Here is a 21,306-nt window from a genome sequence, read left to right as displayed (position 1 = left end):
TTTTTTATAATGAAGATGGGTGAGGTCTATTCTTTCTATGGAAGTACTGTTGCTAACAAATATTTAAGATGTAAAAATAATTAATCTGATGTATCATTTCTTATATTTTTGTACTGAGGCAAATCCAGTGCTGTGTGTCAGAGCTTATGCCACTTAAATAAATAAACATTGTCCTTTCCAGTACTTCAATTCCAAGTCCTTTTTACGGCAGATTAAGTATCCTTGATTACACAGGTCTGTTTTGAAAAGTTCATAATTGATCTAGAAGGGGTCACACAGCATTTTTGGTTTTCATCTAAAAGCAGAATACTTTCACAGACAGAAGCCTAAACAATCAAAACATTTCTTACCTTCAATGGCAAGCATTGCTCTTAACTCCCTGTTCAACAGTTCGTACCGCCTCTCTAGGTCATGCTCCTTTTCCCTAGGCAAGTTGCAAAGTTCATCAATATGTTAATTACTAAATCATTAAACGTTTAAAAGAACCTTTAATTTACATTGATTTTTTGGACTCAGTTAGGACTATAGGTTTAAGCTACTCTAAATAAATGATACACGAGAACAAAGGATTAAGAAGTAGTACAGCAAAAGGTCTAGATGGTGCTTAGAAGGCTGGGCATCCTTGTGGGTCACTGGGCAAGAGAAGCAGAGCAGGAAAATCCTTGGTGCATTCCTAAGGTGGTCTGAGGAGCAGGGCAGAGCTTGATCCCTATTTAAGGGACAAGCTAACTTCCCTCAACTCTGTTTGCAGCAGCACCTTCCCTCCCAGTGTGGGCCATGCAGGAATTTTGGATCACAGATTGGTTTTTTGTCTACAGTAATTCACACTGAATATTTTATTTATTTGTTTATTGAATTTATATACCACCCTATACCCGGAGGTCTCAGGGTGGCTCACAGAAAATCAAAAAAATAAAATCAATATATATATAATTATAATTATATATATATATAATCAAAATAAAAACAACAACCCAAAAGCAGGACAGAATGCTAGATGGACTGCTGTGTTGTTTAATTAGGTTAATCTTCTGGATTTGGTCACTTTTGGCAATTTAGGTGTGGGAAAAGAAATAGTTTGGTTTAGCCTTTCAGGTGATTGATTGGCCCCGAGGCTCACTTATCGGACTCTGTAGTTCAGAGGGAGAGACTCTCTTACCCACCTGGGATTCTGCAGTCCTAGAGGGTGGTGACTAGGGAATCAGGGCAGGCTAGGGAGCCATGTCCTAATTCAGAGCTTTCCAAAGGGTGTGCCACGACATGTCATGGCTCCATAGGACATAATATGTTGTCTTCAGAGTTAATAGATGAATGGAGGCTTTAGATGTAAAATAATACGCCAGAGTAGAAGGAACCACGTATATTAATACTCAGGGTTCAAATGTGGCATTGGGTTCACCAAATGTGGTTCTACACCCTCCTACCACTGAATGCTTTGTCCTCAGAGAAGAGTGGACCCCCCCTATTCTGCAGCCACAGGCAGTCTGTCTGTCTGTCTGTATCTGTCTGTAAGGGGCAGGGCTTCTGGGGCAGAGGGTGGTCTCAGCACCACTCTTTTTAGAAATATTGTAAGTATGTAAAGATTGACAGTAAACAATAAATACAGAAGAACTGTAGAAAGTGTCATAATAGCCCTGGCAACCTTAAAGACAAATGCCAAAAGGAGCAATCTACATAAATACTGCTCTACAGCAATGCACATTTATTCCTACGCACCTTGCACAGGATCCATACTCAGTGGAATGTGCATCTGGAAACCAGCGACCTTTCCTTATTTCTGAAGGGGTCTTAGAAATCTTCAGAATGGGATTGCTCTCCCTTGCCTGTGGTGACACTAAAGTCTTCAGCTATTGCTTCAAGGCCCATTGTCCTCTTTTTAATGCATCCACAGGCAGTTCAGCTCAGTTCAGATGATCATTTGGACCATGATTATGAAGCTGAGAAAAAGCGTTGGTGCTGAGTGTTCCTCCTTAGCCCTAGATCATATACTGGGTTGTTAACTGACAGCTGCCTGGTTTGGACATAGTGGAGAACTTTTTTTGGGAAACTAAGAAGCAAAGTGGGAAAGAAGGAACAGTTTGTCCCATGCTGGTTTTTTTGTGCCTGCACAACTATCCAGACCAAAGCATACAGTGGTACCTCTGGTTAAGAACTTAATTCGTTCTGGAGGTCCGTTCTTAACCCGAAGCACCACTTTAGCTAATGGGGCCTCCTGCTGCCGCCACGCCGCCACCACGTGATTTCTGTTCTCATCCTGAAGCAAAGTTCTTAACCCGAGGTACTATTTCTGGGTTAGCGAAGTCTGTAACCTGAAGCGTCTGTAACCTGAGGTACCACTGTACGTGCCTGTTGTGAGAACAGAAAGTACTTTCTGGTGCTTTGCATGCAGTTCATTGATTTTCTGATAAGAAGGACTAGATAGAAGGAGATGAAGAGAACCCCTGGCTGAGAAACCTGGGAGTCACAACCAGGGAGAGAAGGCACTATTCGGCTAGCTGGAAATATTTGATATAGGATGGTTTCTTAATGTGTGAACAGAAACTTTATGTTTACCTCTCAGCCACATTCCCTGCACTAGCCTGCATAGACGGCTTCTGCATCTGGCAGAGGCTAGATAAAAAGGCCCACTTCAGAGATTACAAAGAAGGACAGAAGATGCAAGTCACTTGCACTACTTGCTCCCTGAAGCAATTTCTAAAAAGCACACTTTCCCAGATTTTCACATTTCTAGCATGCAATTTAATTTAAGTGCATGTCATTTGCATATTACTCTAATGCAGGCATGTCAAACCTGCGGCCCTCCAGATGTTTTGGCCTACAACTCCCATGATCCCTAGCTAGCAGGACCAGTGGTTGGGGAAGATGGGAATTGTAGTCCAAAACATCTGGAGGGCCGCAGGTTTGACCTGCCTGCTCTAATGCAATGTATTCATTAGCTCTCAGGAACATAAAAAACAGGAAATTTATCTGCCCTCTCCCCTCTTTTTCCACACACCACAATCCTATTGATTCAGCCTATAGGTGATACTGCACAAGTGATACTACACAGTGTTATTCTGCTTGTAAGTAGTTCCCTCTTCAATTCAGTGGTGATGTTTGTGTGAATTACATCTGGATCCCTAACATGCAAAGGCATCTGTAAATCTTTTGATTAAGGCTGAATATGTAGGTCCTGGAACCATTCATTTTCATGTTCTAAATTTAGGATCAGGCCACTATGCTTACAAAATTGTGTGCTTCAAAAGTTTCTGATTGAAATGCTGGAAAATCTGTTGGTTCAACAGTTTTGACAAATCAGTATATATACTCACAGCAGGGAGAGTTGATTCATCCTCCTTATTAAGGCATTCTTCTTATTGACCAACATGAACCATTCTTGCATCATAGCTTCTTCTTCCTCAGTGTTTCTACCTGTTTTAAAAACACACACAAACTTACACAAGAAGATTAACACAGAGATAAACCTGAACTTTTTCTCTCATAGGTTATCTAGATGATAATAACACTATGAATATGAAATATATATTTATAGATTTCTGGGGTGGGGGATTCAATATACAGTGGTACCTCGGTTTAAGTACACAATTGGTTCTGGAAGTCTGTACTTAACCTGAAGCGAACTTTCCCATTGAAAGTAATGGAAAGTGGATTAATCTATTCCAGATGGGTCCGCAGAGTACTTAAACTGAAAGTACTCAAACCGAAGCATACTTAAACCAAGGTATGACTGTAGTTGTTAGTGCCCAAAGAGCCATGAGCAGCCTGACACACATGCACAAGGACTTCTTAATTTCCCTTGCTCTGCAGTGCTCCACAAGCCCTAAAGAGCTGCTCTCAAAGCCAGAGAGTTCAGAGTCCAGAGTACAAGGGCATACTGCTGGAGGGGAGAATGAGCCCCATGCACATGCAACAGACCCCTTCGGTTCTGGCTCAGAGGTGAACATTGTTTTCAAAAGTTATTATGGATGTTACTTTTCCGAGAAAAAATCTGCCAAACTCAAAGTGTCAAAATGGTCAGAGATTAGTCTAATGGGAGAAGCATTAATACTCAGTATACTAATAAGCCTCCCAGAAGCCTTTGTGTTATTCTAGGACGGCCATTTTAAAATCATGTCTATGTTCTAATTAATTTAAGTTTTTATCTGATTTTTTATGTGTAGAAAATTCAAATCCAGGGTTCAGAGTCACTTGTGAAAACAGTCAAAGGCATGCCAAGTCTTCAACCTGGTTTGAGGCAGTTCTAACTGACGAGTATAAATTATTTCCTCACTTCTAGAAAACTCACCCAATCATTCTTACATGCAAATGTATGCCTCCAATGAACTTTTAGTGCACTTGAGGTGATATTTTTACCATTCTAATTTTAGTTTTGAGAATGCTTCCAACATGGTGGCAATGGTTGTAGTAAATAATGTTAAATAAATAACAGTGTGTTTAACAGAGCAATCCTAGTGAAATGAGATTTACTCTTAGGTCAGATTATATAGGATTATTCTCTATGGTATGTCACACATATGATTTTTTAGTGCTTGTGAAATAGCCCAGCATTAATATTCACACTGCAGACTGCAATGCAGGCCGAAAGAAGAGTGGCTTATCTAAAACTATCTAATGACTTGAACCCAGCACTCTCTACCACAAGTTGTTAATCATGACATTCATCAAGATTGTTTTGGTTGGAATTTTGCAATCTAAACATGTGGAATTCAAAACTCCCAAAGTAATTTGCCAACAGATCCCTCTTTTGTAACAGAATGGTGAGGTAACAGAAGTGGGAGGTATCAATGTAAGCGCTTGAGTAGGAATCCTTTAACAAGCACACACTGTATAGAAAGTGGTGATGTCACACTGCTTCCCTGAACAGGCATGAAGGTGGTAAGAGCCTATGTTGAAACTGATTTTTAAGTTGTACCTGTATATTGGCAAAAATGACTTTTATTATTAGGTTTTTTTCAAATAAAAAACCCACATGTTTATTTTAAGTTAACTACAATTCAAATTAAATTCATTTTACTGTGAAATATTTAAGGGCTTCACAACTTCATAATAGCTGAAACTGGTAATACCTGTGTGGCGGTATTATTCCATTACAGAGGAGAAGTGGGGTCCAGTTGCACCAGTGAAGAATCACTATATGAAGGATTTCCTGCAGTAGTTTCCTTCTCCCATTGCACAAGGTGGGGGTGAATGTTTGAAATTCACACGATTGCTGACAGTCCCAGTTAAATTATGTGAATGGTAAAAACTAAGATGTACTTCCCTAGTTTGGGGATATACGCAAATCAATACTGACAAGGACATCAAGGTGCCTGCTAATATTCATTGGTGCATCTCCAATTTTGGGGAAGTGGGATGCTCATAGAATTAATTAATTGATTAATTCATCTGGGTTGTCCTAACACTGAATGCCAACATTCAGCAAAATTTGGAAATGCTTTGTAACATCTGTACTAGATTAGCAGTAGAAATGTCTTGGACTTCTCAACAGTCCTTTCCTTATTGTAACATGAAGTTCTCAAGATTAAAATGGAAGGAGATAAAATAGCTAATCAAGTTTCAAGACTCCTTCTATAATTAAAATTCATGTGCCACAAAAGTATGTTGGCTACCGGTAGTTATAAATAAATGTTCTGGGTTACTTATTCTTCCTTTGATATTGACTCACTCTGTGATCTCATAGACAAATCTCTCTCTGTATCTTAGCTTCCCATCTGAAATGTAACATTCTGACACTTGTGCAAGTGTTAATTGATGTTTACTACGTGTCCTGCAATCATCTAATGAAATGTGTTATATAAAAGTAGCTATATGCATTTGACAGGGACGCGGGTGGCGCTGTGGGTTAAACCACAGAGCCTAGGGCTTGCCGATCAGAAGGTTGGTGGTTTGAATCTCCAACAATGGGGTGAGCTCCTGTTGCTCAGTCCCTGCTCCTGCCAACCTAGCAGTTCAAAAGCACATCAAAGTGCAAGTATAAATGTGTACCGCTCCAGCAGGAAGGTAAATGGTGATTCCGTGCGCTGCTCTGGTTTGCCAGAAGCGGCTTAGTCATGCTGGCCACATGACCCGAAAGCTGTATGCCGGCTCCCTCGGCCAGTAAAGCGAGATGAGCGCCGCAACCCCAGAGTCATCCGCAACTGGACCTAATGGTCAGGGGTCCCTTTATCTTTACATGCATTTGACACAGCTCTCCCTCCATAAAAGCTAAAACCATTGTATGGCAAAAATTATTTGCTCTCAGGCCCCACAATATATATTTGCACACATTAGGCTAGAATGCAGTTGATTCCATTGCTACACTACACCCAGCTTTGGGAAGGAGGCACGAGGGCTCCAGCATCCCGTTAGAGACCTCCTTCCCAAAGCCTGCCCAGCTTAGAGAGGGAAGCACATTGCTGATGTGAGCAATATCGGGACATCAGGTCCCCACCTTGCCCTTGCAAGCTGGTACCCCTGACCTTAACTGCTCCCCTACTAAAAATTTTGCCACACACCACCGGCATCCTGTACTTGTAGTGGCCAACCAGAGGCAAAGCACCTCTGATACTGGTGATATAACATAGCCATTGATTTATGATAGCCTTCTTCTGCATGAATTTGTCTGACCCCCTTTTAAATCCAGTCAAGTTGGTGACCATCTACAGCAGGCAATCCCAAACTTCGGCCCTCCAGATCAGGGGTCAGCAACCTCCAGCCCATGGGCCGGATGCGGCCCACAAAGGCCGTTTATCTGGCCCACGGGCCGCCCATGAACTGAGCCACCCGCTCGGCGAGTCCCCCACGCGCTGCACTAAACCTGCGCAGCGTGGCGCAGGGACTTGCTGAGTGGCACCGGAAATGGTGCCTGCACCTGCACAGACCCCTAAAATCGCGTCTGTGCATGCCCAGACACCAAAAATTGCTTCTGTGCAGGCGCGATTTCCAGCATCTGCGCAGTGGCAGAAGCTATTTCCGGTGCTGCGGACATGCGCAGACGCCATTTCCAGTGTTGCACTGCACCTGTCCGGCCCACATACGATGTCCATGGGAACGATTCGGCCCATGGCCGGATAACCTTGCCGACACGTGCTCCAGATGTTTTGGGCTACAATTCCCATTATCCCTGACCAGTGGTCCTCTTAGCTAGGGATCATGGGAGTTGTAGGCCAAAACATCTGGAGGGCCGCAGTTTGTGGATGGCTGATCCACGCTTTGTGATAATCAACTCCATTTGAAGTGTGAAGAAGTAACTCCTTTTGTCTGTCCTCAATTTTTCAGCATTCAGCTTCAATGGATGACTCTAAGCTTCAGTATTTAGGGATAGAGGGAAAAACTATTCACTTCCTCTACATTTTGCATAAACTTATACGCCTCTTTCCTTTCCCCTGCTTATTTGCTTTCTCCCCTCAAACTGAAAAGCTCCCAATATTGTAACCTTCTTTATAGATAAGTTGCTCCAGCCCCATTATTATTTTGGTAGCTCATTTCTGCACACCTTTCCTATCTCTACAATATCCTTTTTTGAGGTGCAGCAATTAGAGTTGTACACAGTTATACAACAGGTTTCTACAATGGTATTATGATGCTGGCAGCTTTATTTTCAATTCTTTCCCCTAATGATCCTTAACATGGAATAGCAGTAGAAAAGGAATCAGAGGTGTGAGAGAATTGTAGTAGAGAGGAGGGATAATGGTGGGGGAGATGCCCAAAGAATGGGACTAAAGCAGTATGTAGAAGGGTTGGATGAGGACAGCAGGGCAGTCAACATCAACGGAGACAAGAAAGAGGGAGAGGAAGCAGGCCGGACAAGAAGGCCAGACAAGAAGGGAGGATAGATCAGAGCAGATGGTTTTTATTCTAGCATATTACCAGTAATATGCCAACTTTCAAACCTGTTATTACACATGTACAAAGTGCCACTGTCTTCTCACTAAAAGCCAGCAATTATTCTCAGCACATTGAATGACAGCTTCCATGTCCAGCTAATGTTTCCCACACAAGACTGACTCCATAACTCTTATTTAGAAATTAAGTCGTACTACGGTACATGACATAAATTTTTGAATTCATGCAATGTTTACACCTACACATCCCATTGCCCAGAAACTAAACAAACACACAAAAACTTTTGAAATGTGAGGAATGCTTGCTTTCACTTGCATACAGTTTTCCTCCACTCAGAAATCAATTTAGCTTTTCATTTTCCAAAACACATCCTTTTCTAAATTGAAAGAACAAAGTATTCCAATCAACAGAAAAAATAATGATGATTGTTTCATTTGAGCCATGGCACATCAGAGGATAGCAGAATGCATGATGGTTCAGTACTGAAAATGTGAAGTGATATTCTCTGCTTGTATGCAGAGTATATCATGCCAGTGAGTACGTAATCATAATCAGCATCTGCTATCTCTGAGATTACGGAGAATATCTTCCAGATTTGGGGAGAGATGGGGAGTCAAGTCAATGTGATATATAGAGAGGCTTATATCCAAAACTTTTTATTTTAGAAATTTACTGACAAGCTCACAAAAAAGCAAGGGAATAAGAAACTCCCTTACACTCCCCACCCACAAAGAATCTCTCTTCCCAAGACACACAGACTAATTACTAGGGTAGGAGAGCTGGAGGGGGGGATCACATCTGGCAACCAAAGTGACCCTTTGGTTTCGGATAGTACATGAATAGATTAGTCTAAAAAGTCCAGGACACAAACATCTGGAGGGCTGCAGTTTGGGGATGTCTGCTCTAGCGGCTATGGCAGCTCATTTACCAGAACTAATGTATTTAGCAATAACTCTGAAAGTGTATACTTGATTCTTCTGACCAAGCTTGATTCTGACTCCTGATGTATATTTTGCTCTAGAAATGCTCTTTAAAAACCTGTGAAATTGCAGATGGTTTAAATGAACATGCCCTGCCACTCCCCTTAGCTGCAGCTTTTGGGTGATGCAGGGAAATAGTTAATGCAGTTTGCTGCAACACGTCTGCATGCCACCTACCATTTCAGAGTACAGTACTGCAGTTCTCTGAAAGGTGGAGCCCTATCTGATCTTTTCATTGAGGAACCACAGGTCATTACTGAGGAAGGTAGACAGCTAATGGTTGCTGCAGATGTGTAACAAACAATCACCCAACACATGAACTTGACACCTAGGCTTCCATCACCTATTAAGGTCTGATGGACGATTTTTGCTCAGTCACTTTCTTCAGGGGAGTGGATTTGTCAACTTGTAATTGTTTTTAGACCTGATGACCTGGAACTGAAATTTGAAGATCAGTCCAACAGAGACCTGTTGGGATAATTTCCACTTTAGAAGCCTTCCGGAGATAGCAGAGGAGATGTCACAATTTATTGTAGATGAGTTAGCTACTCTGAATTTAGGCACCCACTCTCTACTATGGACATTTAGAGGGCTCATAGGATCTTGGGTTCAGGAGGCTGCATATGAATCACTCCCAGGAATACAGTGTTTAGGTTTGAATGCTACTGGCAAAAATAGCTAATTTTTTAAAAGCTAAAAACCAGAAGCTAAAATGTGACAAAACCACCCTGGAAGTGTTCTAATACATCTGTCCTAAGACTCTGAGCAGGAGGTGTGCTTTCTGCCCTTATACAGCAGCAGTGAATGCAGCTGGATTTCCTTACTGGTGGGGGAGTCCCAATTAAATTAATAGTGTTTCCCAAAGTGGGTGATACCACCCCCTGGGGGGTGCTGGAACAATTGGGGAGGGGGAGCAGCCTCAGGTGCAACTGGGGGGCATTGAATAAAAATAAAGAGGGTGGAAGCACAAAGAAAAAGCAATAGTTTTGGTTTGAGCTTAGTTGTGCAGTGCAGAGAGCTGATTGGCCAGAGAAAAAGTGAGAGACAGAAATGTCTGTCTCTAAGTTCAACTGGAAGGTCATTCCATATCAAATGATCCAACATTTTACCTTATGTCACCCAATTTTCTTAATATTTTATACACTTGTTGAATGATCAAAGCTTTTAGCTTTTTATCTCATCCCGTTTTTGAGTTATGAGGGTTTGAAATGTCAAAAAAATGACAATTTGGCCTTGTCAGACTACACAAAAAACCTTAAAAGCTCAGCCCAGCATTGAGATACATCAAAACTAAAAATACCAATCTCTTCAGAACTTCATGGATTTTAATATGGTATGTCACAAGATGAACTTACTTTAAATTTAAAATAAAAGTTACGAAATTTAAATTTTTAAAAAGTGATAAAAATTAATATGATTTTAAAAATTCAAAAAATGTATTGATTATTTAACATTTCTAAGATCTACCTGCAAAATTTCATCTTGGTATCTCAATGGGATCACATTGGAAAAAATATTTTGTACATACATGTCTGCCTTATTGGATTCTATTTAGGATAAATGGGTCTTTTTGGAGTAAAATATAACAGAAGAAACAAGACTTCAAACTATAATATCAGTTACTTCAGGAATTTCTTTAGAAAGTTATGCAATTAAAAGGTATCTGTAAAGCTAGTCAGGCTTTTCTTTTAAAAACATGTTCCAAAGTAGAGTGATAGCTTGCTGTTGCATTACAGAATTAATGCATTGTTAGTACTTCATTTCATGAACATTACAACAAAATATATATCAAACAAAATTATGGAAAAAAACCTTACACGTGAAATGAGTCTGAAAACATTTATTCTTCCATTAATTATACTTTTCACCAAATGGTTTTCAGCACTTGTTGCACACAATGTTTCATTTTTTGAGTGTAAGTTGCAGTTCTTAGTTCGACCCTTGTTAGAACTTGTGCTCGCCCTAAGTTAAGTACATCCCAACTAGATGGGTAAACAAATGATGATACTGGGCCTGGCGGGTGTAAGGAGGTCACAGTTGCTTCTTCACTTTCATAGTCCACTGATAGCACATAGGTCAACCACCATGTTTTATTCCCAGGTCACATACCCAGTTATCTCAGCCATATCTAGAGATTTTGTACCTCCTTCAGTGTCAAACTTCTCATTCTCATTGCTAAAGGAGTACACCTTGGTCACAATTCCTGTTGGATTGGGTGTAGATGGAACAAAGCAATGAAATCCTTGTGTTCCCTTGATTACTTTCACTCTTTCAAAGTATTGTTTTAGGAACATTTCTTCTTTTCTGTACTCATTTGTTGAGAATAAGAACTAGACAGAAGGGATGTTATCTTGGCACCAGTTAAAAACCTCCAGCAGTGTCATTTTTGTTTGATATGTATTTTGTTGTATTGTTCATGAAATGAAGTACTAACAATAATTCTTTCAAAGCGTTAATTCTGTAATGCAACAACAAGCTATTACTCAATATGCTGACACAATTGACAGGTTTTGACCCATCAGTGTAGACTTTGGTCACTTTGACGGCTTCATTCATTTTACAACGATTATTACCTCAGTCTCTCTTCACCTGTAATATGATTTTGTTTACATTCTTTCTCCCTGGTTTATTCCCAGCACCTTTGGACTTTATTTCAGTTGCTAGAAGTTTGTGTCTCACGTGGTAAACAGTTCACGACAGACTCCAGAGGAAGGCAGTTTTGATCTGAAACTCAACTAGCTGCCAATTTTTGCAGAGATAGAAAAGAGTGCTCTATAATCATGAGGAATATTCTTTCCAGGATTCTTGGCAGATGGCCAATTTATACAGCCACATAATGGCTATCTGTATAAATAAATATTATTGTAAATATTGCATTGATTGTTGTATTGGATCAAATTATTGTATTAAGATCTGTTCCAAACTGGGTTCAGGCCTGGCCATGCGACTGGGTCTGCCTTGCAGACTGTTGCTTTGCAGAAAGCAGAACAGAGGGAATGCAACGTTGCTCCTGCTGCCTAAACACTTTATGGCTTTTGATACCATTCCAGGATTGGCCCTGGAAACTGGAGTCATTGTGTTACAGCAGTTCTGTTCCTACCTCTGAAACAGAGTCCAGAAAGTAGCATTGGGAGAGCGCTTTTCAGCCTCCTGGAGGTCGTTTTGTCATTGGGTACCACATGACACTATTTTATCTCCAATGATAATTAGTAGCTATATGAAGCCACTGGAAGCACTCATTAGGAGTTTTGGAAGAGGGTGGCATCACACAGATTGAAGCTGCACGAGGGGGTGAGCTCCCGTTGCTTTGTCCCAGCTCCCGCCAACTTAAGCGTTCAAAAGCATACCAGCGCGAGTAGCTAAATAGGTACCACTGTGGGGGAAGGAAAACGGCATTTCCATGCACTCTGGCACTTGTCACAGTGCCCCGTACATGAGGAGCGGTTTACTCATGCTAGTCACATGACCCAGAAAAGCCGTCTGTGGACAAATGCCGGCTCCCTCGGCCTGAAAGCAAAGATGAGCGTCACATCCCATAGTTGATTTTGCCTGGACTTAACTGTCCAGGAGTCCTTTACTTTTACCCTCACCTGATATAACTGAACCCTATTTATCTAACATCTGACCTAGGAGAAGTGTGCAGTCCCTGGACAGGGGCATGGGTGGTGAGACTGATGAGAGAAAACAAGCTGAGCTGGAATCCTGGCAGGATGGAGGCAGCGTCAAAGGTATACACAGCAGTTGGTGAAATTGGCCCCCTCCAGGGGCTGAAGTGCAAGGAAGCCGTGAAAAAAACCCCAGGTATTGGAGTCCTCCCATGACACCTGAAGTACCCTGCAACCAAGCTCAGCACTCCAGACCTGCTTTGCCCATAGAAGGAATCCACTTGGATGTCCAGCAGGAAAACCTGCTGCTGCTGCTGCAGGAGGGAACATAAAGAGACCCTCAGAATGGCTTCCATGCAGAGAGCAGCATGGGTCTAGCACTGAAGAGGCGTGTTCCTCTTGTCCAGGCAACCTCACCTGCTTCTCAGATTTTTTTCTGTAGCGGTGAATGTAACTCCTTGCCAAGGGTGCAATGGACTCCAGGTACACCTCTGGCCATGGTGAGTGAGTAGTTTCCATGTCTGAAAAATTGGCCAATCGCCTCCCCGTGATGGGGCAGCAGCAGCACTCCCCTTGAAGGAGAAGATCCACAGTCTGGGGCTGCTTCGGGATCCAAGCGCCTTTTACCAGCTGTGATTGGTATGAGCGTACTTGGGCAGGGAAAGCCAGCCCATAGTAGTTCATGCACTGGTTACTTCAAGGTTGGATTACTGGAAAGTGCTCTAGGTGGAGCTTCCCTTGCATTGCCATAAGTACAGAATGCTGTGCAATGATTGCTTACGGAAGTGAAATGCTACCAGTATATAGTATCTCTGCTCAGAGATATTCACTGTTGCCCATTTGCTACCGGGCCAATTTCAACAGTTACTGTTGGTATATAAAGCCCTTAACAGCTGGGGATCAATTTACTTCTGAGATCACCTTACAGCATGCAAGTCCACTTGATCACTCTGATCTGCAGAACTGTCATTGTTACAGGTGCCACATAATGGATCTTTCAGTGTGGCAGCACCCACACTTTGGACCTCCCTGCCTATTGACATCAGAAAGGTGCCTTCATTTTACTCTTTCTAGTGCCTGCTAGAAACGTTTTTGTTTAGGCAAGCCTATCGAGACATGCTGACACGGGTTTTAATCAGTTGGAGGCAGTAATGCTTCTAAATTACCAGTTGCTGGAAAAACACAGGAGAGAATGCCTTTGTGCTCAAATTCTGCTTGCAGGATTCCCACAGCATGCTGAACTAAATGGACATTTAGTCCAGGGACATCCCTGATTTAGAGAAGCCATTCTGGTTTCTAATTTGATCCTGGAATGTCCCATTTTTCCTTAGGATGTCCCTATTTTCTTTGGAGGGTATGGAGTTATCTGAAGCCATCTGAAGGCAATCCTGTATATGGAAGGTTCTTTTAATGTTTAACTGTGTTTTTAGATACGTTGGAAGCTGCCCAGAGTAACTGGGGCAATCCAGTAATATGTGTGGGGTATAAATATGTAATATGTGTGGGGTATAAATGTTGGAGGGTATGCATTTGCCTGATCCAGCAGGCTCTTCTTCGATTCTGGTTCTTAGCAACTTTTTTTGAAAGTTTTGAATAGTTGTTTCAAACAGTTTTTAATGATAATTTTGTTATTTTATTCTTTTTGTTAACTGTTTTGAGGTTTTTATTACAATCAGGTGGTATATGCATTTGTGAAATTAAATAAATAAATAGTTGGATTTAATTATTTTTTCCATTACTGGTTTGATGCAGGGACAACCGTCTATGAATGGAAGGCCTCTTCTATGAGTAGATCTTTTCTAAACCGCAGGGGTATGTTTCCATTTGCACAAGAAGCTGCATAACTATGATTCTATGCCATCTACTAGTTCCTGCACAGCAAGTCCTTCATGGCACTGCCAGAATTTCTTCTTGCTAGCGCATCTGTGGATCCAGTCTTAGGTGCTCAGGACCTCTCATGTGAATTCACTATATAATTAAAAATTAAGATTTTTCTGAATGGATTCTTCAAGTCACAGAAATAAGATTACAATAAATGTATGTGTACAATGTCCAGTTTTTGACAGGGAAATGCTTTTAAAACAAATATCCTAGGACTAGGAACAGGAGGTTTCTTCTAGTGACATCTTGTAATTCTAAAAGCCAGCAGGGCCGTCTTATATATAAGTGCGACGGATCCCTCCGGTGCCCCCCCCGTTTCCCAGTGCGGCGGGCAGGCGGCCATGCGCCCCCAGCCTGGCCGTAGGGCCGGCCCTGAAAGCTAGAAAAGTTAGCTGTACCATACAAGGGAAACAGATCAAGGGAAACAATTCCTTTTATGTACCAAGGACCAAGAAAGACTCATATATATATACACAGATAAATGCAAAGAATCATTTTTAAGTGAAATACATAGTATCATTTTTAAGAGTCTTTCAGGCTCTTGTTTTATGGTATTTTAATCTGCCTTTTACTTTAGCTGTTTTGTGTGTGTTTGCTTTCGACCATGTGATGCCCTGACACTGATCATGTGATCTAGGTTGTGATAGGCATAAATCCCTGGGCAGCAACAAAAGAAGAAAGAAGAAAGAGTAAAGAAGAAAAAGCTGAGAAAAAGCTTGCTATTTGGAAAAAGGCCAATTGCACCCTGACGAAGGCCTTTTTGATCACTGAAATGACAAACACCTGCAATATTAATAGAAGCGGTTATTTTTGGCCATGCCTTGGAATTCTTCTACCAACAATATAAAACACTGCAGTTTTGCAGAATTAAAGGTAGTTTAAAATTCAGATTTGAAAGTTGCTTTTTAAAATCACCATATGATTACTATGCACACAACCTCACCCTTCATCAAGGTGTAATAGATCCACACAGCCGTGACATAAATTAAACCTATACTTTATGATTTCTAAATAAAAACAAATGATATGTTTCTTTGTCAACAGTTTTGCATCTACTTTGTAAAACTGGACAAAGCTCAATCAGAGTATGTGCTTTGTGTACCAATTTTCACTTTGCAGTCAGTGTAAAAAGCCTGCTAAGATCATTCTGTAAAAATGGTTATGAATGAGAATGTATCCATGCTGCTTGCTGAAGAATCACCACTTAAACATATTATTTTAACAAAGAGCTGACCATGTTTGCAAATGATTCAGTATTTAGATGTAAACCAATTATTGTGAAATCAGTAAAAGATGATCGGATATTTAAAATACACATCAAATTTAAAATTTGGGATTTTCCTCCTTCCCCCCCAATATAAAATATACATTATGCTATTGTTTTCATTCTTTTCAGAAAGGGGGAAAAAACCTTTTAAAACTAGTAAGTTGGACCATTACAAATTAATCCTGACTTTAATAACTGGTTAAAGACCCCTTCAGCTCTATAAGTAGAAAAAAAATATTAAAAGCCTGTGATCACAGCGAGCTCTCTCATTTCTCCTCTAACCATTTGTTATTTAATCCAATACCAGTAATCCAATTTGTCCATCAGACTTTTAAAGGGCAGAATGCAACTTCCCCAGCTTAGACACTTTTCAAAGTACAATATATTTTTCAAATGAATGCTGGATGTTTCATTTTTCCCCCAACTGTTCCTTGCTCTAATGTATGAGGGGGAAAAGAACAAGATGAACATTGTTCGCACTGATTAAGTAAGAGCTCATTAAAGAGCTGTCAGTGCCGTACTTTGAATATGCATGAAGCATATAATCAGATCTAGTACCGTCACTAGAGGAGAATACGGTAAGTACAAAGGATTGATTTAATTACTTAGAGTGGGCTGTAGTGGTAAAGCAGTCTTGTTAGTACAAAAAGAAAAGGAGGTTGTATTCTGGCACAGTTAGGGGGAAAAGGCAGTTTTAGCTTCTGCCACAATACCTAATCTCAGGAATAAGCACTTTACAATGTAGCTTAAAATGAAGATTGCCAGTGTTCTGAAAAAGGCCAGAATTCATCTTATCTTACTTAACCTAACCTGGTTAACTATCTCACAGAAGGCAGTTCCTCTCTTTCATCATAATTACAGTTATGCCACATCTTCATATGGTCACATTAACCATTTTGGAAGTGGTCCTAAAAGCAAATCCTTTATGTGAAAAACAATTACATTTGAAATGTCGGAAAATATTTTCCCCCAGAAACATTTTGATGTATTTTTAAAAAAGAAAAAGAAAACAGGCGCACATCTTCTAAATATCATTGAATATAGCCAGGTATCTAGAAACTAAGTATGGAAGTTTCTTATTGTTGCAATTGTTAATGTAAACACTTTTTATTTGAGCAATGCTGATTCTTACTTTATTCCTGGTGTATTGAATTCTACTTGATATTGAATCACATTTATTCATGCTCTATGATTTTCATAATAAACATGGTCCTGAAGAGCTTGTAATGAGGTTTGTTTTTCCTGTCTGCTGACTTATTTCCTTGCTTTGTTCTCTGGCTTAAATGTTAGCGTCCCATTCTAGTCTTTCACTATTTGACACCCACCATATTACCTCCTTCATGATTAGGATATACAGTTAGGAATACTCACAGGTTTGACACAATTATACCTTAAGTTATCTGCAAATGCAGATTACTAAATTACAGTATTTTGAAAGCTTTTTTTCTCTACTGAAGCCAATTCAATTCCAATAAACATTGACAAAAACTAAGTCCCAGTGAACATATGCTGCAAGCTCTGATGATAACAGAAAAGAGCATACACATCTCTTCTTCTGATGTCCATGTCAACACAGCTTTATAAAACATGTCTATAATTAAATGACACTTACTACTACTTATAAATCAATAATCTGCTAACTAGTTAATCTGAATCAGAGAAAGCAATCATCAGTTAAATGTGTCTATGTATGTAAACATCTCCACACCATGAACTTTAAAGAAATAGCATTTTCTGTAAAAAATACATAAAGGAAAACAAAATGGAAAACAAACCATGACACTATTATAAAAATATAATAAATCAACAACTAAACAATGACTTTTAAAAGACTTTTAGGCTGCTAGAGATACTTCAAGCATGGATTGAGCTGGGCTGACCATGATGCCGATGAAAACAGGACGGAATATGCAAACAGGGAAGGAAGTGCTTCAGCAGATTACAAATACTCCTACGGAGTAGCTGCTTCGAGAAAAGCAGCAACATGTAGAGACAAGACTGGTTCTCTGTATAAATGGATGAACTCAGTAACTCGTCTACACATTATGTGGTCATAAATCTGTCAAGACAAGCCGGGGAATGAGAATAACATTAAAAAATATCTTTTAAATCTAAATGTATTTAACTGTTTTGCCTAAATGAATTACAACCTTTAGAAGGTAACTAATAAAAGGTTTCTAAGAGTGTCCAAGAAAACCCCCAGCACACACAGTATGGCAAGAAATAACAGGTTTATGGCAGTCACTTTGATTGCAGCCTTAAGCAGTGATTGTTTTAACATTTTTATTTGCATTGCATGTTCTAAATGTAATGGTAAGAAAAGAGCCTGTTTAAGTCATAGGCATGGGTCTTAAGGTGCTATGTGCAAACTGAAGTCGTTTTCTCTCATGCAAGGGGAATTGTCCCATTTTAGCTGGTCTGTTCTTCCTGCAGCAGCCCTGTGCCACTTGCCATCCTTCGCTGGATGGCCCCACCCATAAAAATTATTTTTAGGCAGGAAAGAGGCAAAGTGGGAATGGAGAGGGAAGGAGGTTGCAGGAAAGCCCCATTCTCTTTTCTATGGGGTGAATGAATGTTAGGTCCCAGGCTATATATTATTCTGCCAATTTTATAATATCACAGCAGAGAAGCATAGTCTTCCAAAGTGAAAATATTAACATTTGCAATGTTACTATAGGTGGGGAGGATGTTAGTATTCACATGTGAATACTGACTATGGCAGATGAATGTCATGAATGTAAATATAGTGAATGCTGACAACATCAGTAATAGATTGTTAGCACATATCTTGGAATTTTTGGAAATTTACAAAATTTATCAGGGATTGTCAGTGTTCACATGTGAATTAAACATTCACCAACTTTTGAACACTCATTGTAGCAAATACGCTACTATTTAGGAATTTATTTATCTTAAAATCTTTAGGTAATCAAATGGGCTTGTAATGATGTGTCGTTCAGCATAATTGTGCCAGAAGTTATTTGGAAATAACTGAGAAGAGATGGCTTTCTTATGCTATCTCACCCCTTGCTTTTTCCTGCAAGACCAATTGCAGTCGTTAACACTCAACAGGTTTACCACTCCTATCAGCCAATCACCCATTCCCACCACCCTTCTGAGTAATACCCTTCCCACTATAGATAAGGGTCTGGTGACTTCTGTTTCAGTGTATCTGATGAAGTGTGCATGCACACGAAAGCTCGTACCTATACAAATCTCTAAGGTGCTACTGGAAGGATTTTTTTTATTTTTTGAGAAGAGATTTTATTCCTCAACTTCTAAAAGTAAAACCCCCTTATACACCATGGCAATGGTAGGGAAACTCTGGCCCATAGGCAAAAATCTGGCCTCCCAGACCATTTGGGATGTCCGGCAATTTCAGGCAAGTCACACCCACCTGTCCAGGCACATGACCATCTGTTTGTTCCTCATTCCTTTGTAGCCACAGCTTGAATTTGTCACCTTTTCCTATTGTGCTGCTTTTGGAGGATATCAGATACACTTGGGAGCTCTTGGTGTATCTGATGCCTGCCAAACACAGGGCAACAGGGAAAGGAGCCAAATTCAAACAGTGGCTACAAAGGGAGCAAAATCCTTTATAGTCTTTCTTTTGCAGTTGTAGTTTTACTCTTCCTGTACCTGATATTATATGACAGCAGGTGATGGCCAGGTGGAAGTGTCTTGCCACTGTTGCCATGCTCACTTCTGCCTTTGCAACCACCCATCTCTGGGATGTGGCCCATGCAAGGTTGGTCACATTCCAGTCTGACCCTTGAGCCGAATCTGGTTCCTGATCCCTGGTTCACCAGCAAATTAACTGTTACACTAGAATAGCTCCAAGAGAGCCATACAAGGCAATTGACACCTTTTTAAAGGAATGATTCTCATAGGAAGGCAAGAAATATGAGATACGACAAAAGCATATACAAAAGCATCTAATGAATTGTCTGGAGAAGGAATTGGGAATTACTTGATTACTTAAAAAGTTAATGCTGTCCTATACATATTTAAGCAGTCTGATCAGATACAGGAGCAACATACCAAGAAAACTTCCTAGAAACCATAGGGATTTAGATCCAGAATGATCAACAAAGAGTTTTGGTATAAGAGTCTATGGCACAATACTCTTTAGGGGGTTGAAATGTTCCTCCACTGGTTTTTTTTTTTAATATTACCATTTTTGATGACAGGTTTGTGTACATTTAGGGATGAGGGGCACATAGACTGGTCTGTTTGCCCTATATAGAATGCAGAAGAGTGTTGCTGACAGATGGTGGTGTCATGAGTCCTGTTGAAATGTCGGGGGGGTGTTGGTTGGTCTGATGCTAAAGAGTGGGAGGAGCTTGAAGAGAGGGTCCTAGTAGGCTGGGGGAGGAAAAATTGGGACCCCAATAAGAGTCTGACCTAGATAAGGGGGCCTAGTGGGCTGTCAGAAAAGTGCTACACACCTGTGTCATTGAATATCCCAAGCCCTGTGTTACCTGCTGTGCAGCTGCCTCTACTGCCTCCCCCTGCTAGTAAAAAGCCTTCCCCTTCTGGGGAGGTCTGTTGCTGAGCCAGCTCTGACCCCACCCCTGTCTCCAAGGACATGTGTCAGCATTAACGAAGCTCACATAGCCAGTCTCTACAGAGGAAAATCTGTTTGCTTCCCCAGTCCTGAGGCTTGAGACGTAAACCTCAGAAATAGATGCCTGCCCTTCTAACGGAGAGTACAGGGTGTGTGTCAAGTGTTGGTTCAATGTCTTAGCTACACCTAGCCATGCCTTGCTAGGTTCTCCCATGTATTACCTATTTATAACCTGTAAACCCATGTTGGGATGCTGCTGTGATTTTTTCAATAAAGCTTTCAAAAACCGAAGCGTACTTAAACTGAGGTATGACTGGTACTGTGGTACCTTGGTTTAAGAACAGCCCTGATTACAAACTATTCGGTATAAGAACTCCGCAAAACCGGAAGTAGTGTTCCAGTTAGCGAACTTTACCTCAGTCTACGAACAGAAGCCAAACAGTGGAAGGGCACTGGCGGTGAGAGGCCTCATTAGGGAAAGTATGCCTCAGTTTAAGAACAGCTTTTGTTTAAGAACGGACTTCTGGAATGGATTAAGTTCATAAACTGAGGTATCACTGTAGTGTCGTCCACAATATTAGGAGTCCATTCACCTAAAATCTATGCACATATTACTCATGTAGAAGGATGCCTGCATTTATACTGGAGCAGAGATGCACTTTTAGTCCCACCCCTGGGCCTACTTTTTTAACAACTGTGTGTTTCACAGAGCCTCTACACACAGGAAGGTTGTGTTTCTATGCAGGAGTTGGCTTTTCTATACAACCGCACACCATGTGGAGTTGCTTAAAAAACAGATATGTTGCAGGTGGGGCTAAACGTGCAGCCTTGCAAGGATCTGTACATGGGTATACCCTACATACAAGTAACATGTATATAGGGCCTAAGTGAATGGACTACTGGTGTTGTGGATGACATTACTAAGTCCTGCAATAGTGTAGTCCGTGTAGTCACCCCGCTATGGGAGGCTGCCTGAAAACAACTAGAGGTCTACAATCCTCACCATCCAGGATGAGCTGTAGATCATTAATGGCATGTTTGAATTGTTTTAACTGGGAGTTGTAAGTGCCTACAAGTTGTTCTGTCATTTCTTCTTCTACACCTGTCCTTTAGTAAATTATTCTAGTGGGTCTTGTTGATCTATATTTATTCATTTACTATGTTGGAAGCTCTCTCCCTCTC

The 21,306-nt window shown here is 40.7% G+C and overlaps 1 protein-coding gene across 6 annotated transcripts in view; it reads right to left on the bottom strand.

Annotated features, from left to right (window-relative positions):
* EHBP1 (EH domain binding protein 1) overlaps positions 1 to 21,306 on the bottom strand; it is a 281,357-nt gene that overhangs the window by 9,138 nt on the left and 250,913 nt on the right. For all 6 annotated transcript variants that reach the window (XM_035110447.2, XM_060272318.1, XM_060272319.1 and 3 more), the window contains 2 exons: positions 3,312 to 3,411; positions 351 to 424 (listed from right to left, as the gene is read on the bottom strand). In XM_035110447.2, coding sequence (XP_034966338.2) covers positions 351 to 424; positions 3,312 to 3,411 — 174 coding nt within the window. The remainder of the gene's footprint in view (positions 1 to 350; positions 425 to 3,311; positions 3,412 to 21,306) is intronic.

Source organism: Zootoca vivipara, chromosome 3 (assembly GCF_963506605.1).
Source record: "Zootoca vivipara chromosome 3, rZooViv1.1, whole genome shotgun sequence".
NCBI lineage: Eukaryota > Metazoa > Chordata > Lepidosauria > Squamata > Lacertidae > Zootoca > Zootoca vivipara.
Note: the sequence above shows the minus strand (reverse complement) of the source record. Positions and strands in the feature narration are given on the sequence as shown.